The sequence below is a fragment of the Mytilus galloprovincialis genome, chromosome 3 (assembly GCF_965363235.1).
Source record: "Mytilus galloprovincialis chromosome 3, xbMytGall1.hap1.1, whole genome shotgun sequence".
Classification (NCBI taxonomy): Eukaryota; Metazoa; Mollusca; class Bivalvia; order Mytilida; family Mytilidae; genus Mytilus; species Mytilus galloprovincialis.
Genome location: NC_134840.1, coordinates 53,317,721 through 53,324,337, shown reverse-complemented (window position 1 = coordinate 53,324,337; position 6,617 = coordinate 53,317,721). Strand labels below are relative to the sequence as shown.

General features: G+C 31.5%; 1 protein-coding gene across 1 annotated transcript; it reads left to right on the top strand.

Annotated features, from left to right (window-relative positions):
• The first annotated feature begins 496 nt into the window (after positions 1 to 496).
• LOC143066736 (neuronal acetylcholine receptor subunit alpha-3-like) lies at positions 497 to 4,750 on the top strand. The gene is made up of 5 exons (XM_076239546.1): positions 497 to 501; positions 1,389 to 1,458; positions 1,916 to 2,040; positions 2,807 to 3,342; positions 4,179 to 4,750. Exons 1-5 carry the CDS (start codon positions 497 to 499, stop codon positions 4,598 to 4,600), a joined length of 1,158 nt encoding a protein of 385 aa, XP_076095661.1. The 3' UTR covers positions 4,601 to 4,750.
• Positions 4,751 to 6,617: the final 1,867 nt, after the last annotated feature.

Genomic DNA, 6,617 nt, shown 5'->3' with positions numbered 1-6,617 from the left:
AAGTGAAAAAAATGTTCATAATTTACTTTTTTGGTGTAAAAATGCGTTCTTCGTCCAGACAATAAATTTGAAAACAAGAAAATATAAATAGTTGGAATATAAAACTTAAACTTCTCTCCAATAATAATAAAACATTACATTTGAACATTTTATATAAAAACAAGAATGTGTCCATAGTACACGGATGCCCCATCCGCACTATCTTTTTCTGTGTTCATTGGACCATTAAAAGGGGTAAAATCATTAATGTGGCATTAAAGTTAGAAAGATCATGTCATAGGGAACATGTGTACAAAGTTTTAAGTGGATTGGACATCAACTTCAGTAAAAACTACCTCGACCAAAAACTTTTTAAAAAAAAAGTGGGACAGACGGACGGACGAAAGAACGAACGAACAAACGAACGGACAGACACATAGACCATAATTCATAATTCCCATAAATTGGGCATAAAAATAGGCTTACAAACGGTCTTCAACTGTAAATGATACCTATAATGTCGTAACGCTAACTATAAAAGACCATTCCATGAAAAAAAATGTGATACAATTAAAGGAGCACTAGCTACAAGATACATACAAAATATAAAATAAGTTTATTTTTGTTCAATATTTGCTTTATGGTTGATTCATGGTATACCACCATTTTGGATTGTACGACCGCAGTACACAATTAGTCTAATTATCTGTCCAAAGCTGCAAATTTGTAGACATATGCAATTTCATTGGTTACAATATTTATTCATATGGGGAAAACATGCTGATTTATTGCATTATACGAAATATTTAAACAAATACCAAATATTTTTGTTTTAGGATCAAATTTTTTAACTGAGTCGTTCAAGGGGAGAGAACTCTTTTATTAAAAAAAATATACTGGTTTGATAGGGAATTTTTTTATTTTTACTTTACCAAGAAAACAAGTTTGGTGACACAATTTTTATTTTTATTTTCTTCAAACATATTATAAAACATATCTTCTCACAATTTGTTTCAAAATTCTATCTAATAGATTTCTTTTTATGCATAAAAATGTGTTTTTGCATGATCATTCTAAGCAAATTTAGACAATTTTCAACGATTCATAGCTAAAAATAGCACGGTGACCCATCCTTTTTATTATATTTTTGAAAAGAGCATAGAAAAAATTATGTTCGCTAGCCAAGGGTTACGACCCACTTCCCGCCTCTCCATCCTTAGCGGATTGAGATAGAATTTCGGGGACACAAGATAATAATTTTCTTTAGTTGCAGTCGAAACTTGCAGCATCCAATCAAAAAGCGCCTATAACATGATCACGTGTAAGTGTAGAAAGTGTATGTAACCAATTGCCACGTTCTTGTTGTGCAACAAGTCTTTATACATCCCTAAACATACTACTATATTTAGTGACAATCTTTCCTGTAAATTTCAGAATATAAAAGATCAGACATTGTCATTATCTGGATACTTGACTTTGGTAAGTCTATACTGAGAAATGTGTGTGTATCTGTTCTATGACATTCTATCAGTTCAAGGGTATCAAACAGTATTTGGAGTATGGATCGAGGGTAACAGAATAGCGAAAAATGGACACAAAACAAAGATAAGTGAAAAAATTAAACAAAGAAAATCCAAAAATTGAGGAAAGAAGAAATAAATTAATTTAATGAAAACGAATGTTGATATACAAACAGCACATCAATGGTCAAGGTAAATTCAGTAACGTGCTTCGGAAACACCAAATATATTTCACCTACAACTGTCATGGGTAATGAAAACAATGAAAACTATAAATAAAAACATGTACATAACCATGCAATTATTTATCCTTTTGGTTTTAAAACTAATTGACCGGAATCTTATATTAGAAAATTAATGACATATTCTCTTGTTTCAAATAAGAGTTAATATAAAATAATGTTTGTTTTATTAAGGATTGGAAAGATACCAGGTTGGTGTGGGATAGATCAAGCAAAATATCGCAAGATTATTCAAACATTAAGTTTCTATTTGCCACAGAAGAGCATGTTTGGAGACCAGCAATTATAATAGAGAATGCGTAAGTGATTTCATTTACTAAATAGGTGAGACAGACCAATACTTTTTGTGATTGCAAACTGCTTTCTGAAAAACTTGAGGAAATTGGAAACTTCAATTTCATGATAATATAATGAATTATAAGTCCTTTAATGGACATTCGTTTCTCAACATATGGTCCATATTAAGTATGCCAAGCTCAAATGCCCAACAAATCGGTGAAAATGTGAATACATTTAAGATATGACAAAAGAGAAATGACAATTTTGGTTTCTGACTTGAATAGAAAATGCATATGAACGTCGGGCGGGGTGGGGGGGGGGGGGGTACTTACTTTTGACATATGTTTTGTAGTCTCAATAATAGGACTTGCTGCGGTATTATTGTGATTTTTACCATACCTGTTTAAAATCCTCCGCTGAAAGATTAGAAATGATAAAGAAACTTCAAAGATTTCAACTTCAAAAGGCAAAGTTGACCTTCGATCGATTAAGCTATCGTGCTTTTAAGGTTATATATAGTCATATACTAGTAATTATTCAATTGTAAGAGAGTACCTAAATATTTTATTAATTACAAAAAAAAAAAATAACAAAATCTCAAATAAATTAAAACAATTACTAAACTTTTCCGTATCTAATAAAAGTTACTTATACATAGTTTTCTTATATCTTATAATTTGTTTAACTACGTGTGCATATTTCAAAGGTCACCCTTCATCTACATGCTTTAATATTGTAGAGGATATTTCATTTGTTTTTGTATTGTGTTCTTATCATTTTATATAGCGTTGATGGGATATCTATAATTAGTGATAAGTCAGTGCCAATGAGAATAGCACAAGATGGCAGAGTTATATGGAATCCAGCTGGTGTATACAAAGTCAGTTGCGAGTCTGATACCAAATATTATCCTATGGATACACAAGAATGTTATTTGAAAGTCAGTGCTTGGGCATATACTAATGCTGAAATAGAATTGTTTTTCAAAGACCAGAATATCGACACGAGCTTTTATACTGAAAATGGGGAATGGGATCTGCTTTCTGCAGAAAGTTTTAGATCGGAAGCAAAAACTAGAGATGGTGATGCGTTCTCTTCGGTTTCGTTCTTGATCAGACTTCAGCGACGTCTTCTGTTTCATGTGGTGAACACTTTGTTCCCAGTAGCTCTGATGGCTATTCTGATAGCTTTTGTGTTCAAACTGCCTGTTGAATCCGGTGAAAAGATTGGATTTTCGTTAACCGTTTTGTTATCCTATGCTGTGTATCTTACGCTAATTTCGGACAATATACCCAGTACATCTGTAACAGTATGTTTGTTATGTAAGTAAAGCTAGAAGGTTTAACAAAAAAAATGAACCCCAAGGCAAGTCCCCATTTGTACTCTTTAAATATGTGACACTAGATATTTATAAACTGTCTGATATTAAGTTAAAAGAAAGACTCTGACTTGGATATATCTAGGAGAAAAGAAACTGCTTTATATTTTAATAAGGCGATTTGTGGAATTGTCAATTTGACATCCATCGAACAGACTACAAAGTACGAAGATCTGAACAAATATAGGTCGCAGCGATCAACAACAAGTGATATCTATACTATAAAATAACCTTTTAAATGTCCCAACATGACAAATTACGCTAGAACAATAAATCAAAAACAAAGAGACAGCGTTCATCGGCAACCATTGGATAGCATATATCTGACCAAGAATTAAAAGGCTCATGACTTTGGACAGACACACAAAGAATGTGGAGATCTTAAACATGTAAGCGTGCGATAATTTTGGGATGTCATTGATCCAAAAGGCATCAACATGACGTACTAGCACTTTGATCGTGGGACTCTTCTATTATTTGTCATACATTCATACAAACCTCTGTAACTTTTATATTACATCAATATTCTAAACAATACTCGTCTTACCTCAAGACTTGAAGCTGTTTTGCAAAAACATCTAGTATCGTTAAATTTTTTGACACTGACGATGGCCTTCTTTTCACTTAGGCAATTATGCATTTTATTGATATCATAAACAAGAAACTGTGTTCATAGATTGTTGCATGCATATTTTAAAATGATTCACCATGAAAGTTCAAAGACATATCTTGTTTTTATTTGTACGGCCTGTTAATTATTTATTGTTCATCACATTTCAGCCATGTACCTTGCTTTCATATTGTTCCTTGCTACCATTGCTGTGTGTTTAACTACATTTGTGATAAATTTACACATGCGCACAGATGACGAAAGAATCCCTGACTGGGTGAAGAAATTTACATCAACATACTTGATAAAATTTGCTTGTTGGAAACAAAACTGTGCTTTTAAGAGGAACAAAGTTAATGTAACTGGATCGGACTTAAATGTAACCAGAACAGATGACATACCACTTACAGAGAAGAGAAATAATCCTGATATTGAGACAGAAAATGAGGACGAATCTCGAAACCTTACATGGAAAGAATTGTCAGAAATAATGGACAAAGTATTTTACAATATTTATATGATCCTCATCGTGATATCTACACTCATATTATTTTTAGTAATAATAATTGGGTATAATGCTGCAGACAATTAGCAATGTGGGGGTATTTATTATAATGGAGAGGCAAAATAACAATTTAGAACACTCGGTACTTCAACCATGTGTGTAATGTCTTTAAAACTGACGTCCTGAAAACTGCCCTGATATCTTTTTCAATGGATTGTGACAAATAAAAATGCTTTTTATTTTATTTTGGTGATATATTAAAATATGTGAAATATTTTGACGCTTTTTTATTGATCTTTTGATTTGACAGCGTATCATAAAGATCTTGGATTGCTCTTCTTCTTTTGCATGCAAATTACAGGGTAATTTATTCATATATTTTTTATCAGGAAATTTTCAATCGGTATAGTATGAATGAAAACTTATAGATTGTAAATTTATAAGTTATTAAGTAACTAAGTTGGCCATACATGGCTTTGGCTTCTGTTTTTTTTTTTATTATTATTTTCATATAATTAAACTAAAAAAATACTGTGTAAAAACACATTATAAATATACAATATAAGGTCCATGTCAGGAAAATATAAACTTTTTTATATGAGGCTAAGAAACTGGGGGAAAGGCCAGGTTCTACCGAGCCCTTCCCCAGTTTTGCGCCGAGAAAAAAAAGTTTATATTTTTATGACATTGACCTAATATTGTTTTTATACCGCAACTTAAATAAATACATTGATAGCTTTTTAAATCGTAACACAATTGTCAAACTCATTTGTATCCCTTAATGGACCCTTGATTGTGGAAAAAGTGTTCCATGATGGAATTAACATTATACAACATATAGCTATGTTACTGTATTTCGGAAATAAACTCAACTACTTGTAGTATAAACAATAATATAGCACACACGATGATGATCTAAAAAAAAAAAACAACACTCCTATTTCTTTGAAGTGCGACAATTTAAGTAAGTATAGAAAGATGTGATACGAGTGCCAATGAGACAACTCTCCATCCAAAATAACAGTTTATAAAAGTAAACCATTATAGGTAAAGGTACGGCCTTCACTTATATGAGCAACGCCACGGGTGCCACTTGTGGTGCATTAACTGCATATACTTTTGGAACCAGGTTTTAGGATGGTTTTCTTTTTCAATTTTTAGTCTTCTGGTCGATGTTTTTATTTGCCCCGTGTGTTGTCTGTGTTTTTTTTTTATAACTTCCAATCATAACTATTGTTTGCCCCCTTGATGTCAGGATACTTTCAATATTGTAGACTAAAAGATATTTATCATCTGTGGCAAAGCTTATGATAAAAGCAGTATTATATTTGTTGATTAAAGTATACTCTTTAGAAGTTAAGGACAAACTACTTTCATTTTGATTGTTCTGGTATCGTTATCTGTAAACTACACTTTCATATGACCGCTTGAAACAGAATGTGTTTACTTTCTATTTAATGTTATTTCTATAATGTGGATGTAACTTCATTTTGTGTGGTCGATTCAATTCTCACCTCAATATAAAACATTTCAACGTAAACAAAATTTAAATGTAATGAAATGGTTTGCACAATTTGGTTTTATAGTTTATCATGGTTTTGACAAATGATTGCTTTGCAAATATTACTTTTAATCACACTATCTGGTTGACATTAACAAGAACCTTTCGAAAAAGATTTGATATATTTTCTTAAGAATACATAAAGATCATTAGACGAAACGATATCTGTGAACAAATTAGGATATTAATATTAGAAAATTGAAAAAAAACAAATGTGTCCACCTGAATCTAGTCTTACTGACTCCAACGTTACTATTAACTAATACCATGTCTATTTTAGACTCAAACGTTTTAAATATAACGGAATACAACTGTCATCAAATTCAGAGGTTTAGCGTTTTAAAAACAGGTTTAATCCACCATTTTCTACATTTGAAAATGTCTGTACCAAGTCAGGAATATGACAGTTCTTGTCCATTTGTTTTTGATGTGTTTTGTTGTTTGATTTTGCCATGTGATTATGGACTTTCCAAGTTTTCTGAGTTCAGTATTTTTGTGATTTTACTTTTTTCTCATGGCTCCATATACAAAAATGTATAATAA

Excerpts from the sequence above, each read along its gene's own strand:
- LOC143066736 (XM_076239546.1), top strand. Across the intron at positions 1,459-1,915 it reads TATCTGGATACTTGACTTTG|GATTGGAAAGATACCAGGTT; the intron begins GTAAGTCTATAC and ends TGTTTTATTAAG. Across the intron at positions 2,041-2,806 it reads GCAATTATAATAGAGAATGC|CGTTGATGGGATATCTATAA; the intron begins GTAAGTGATTTC and ends CATTTTATATAG.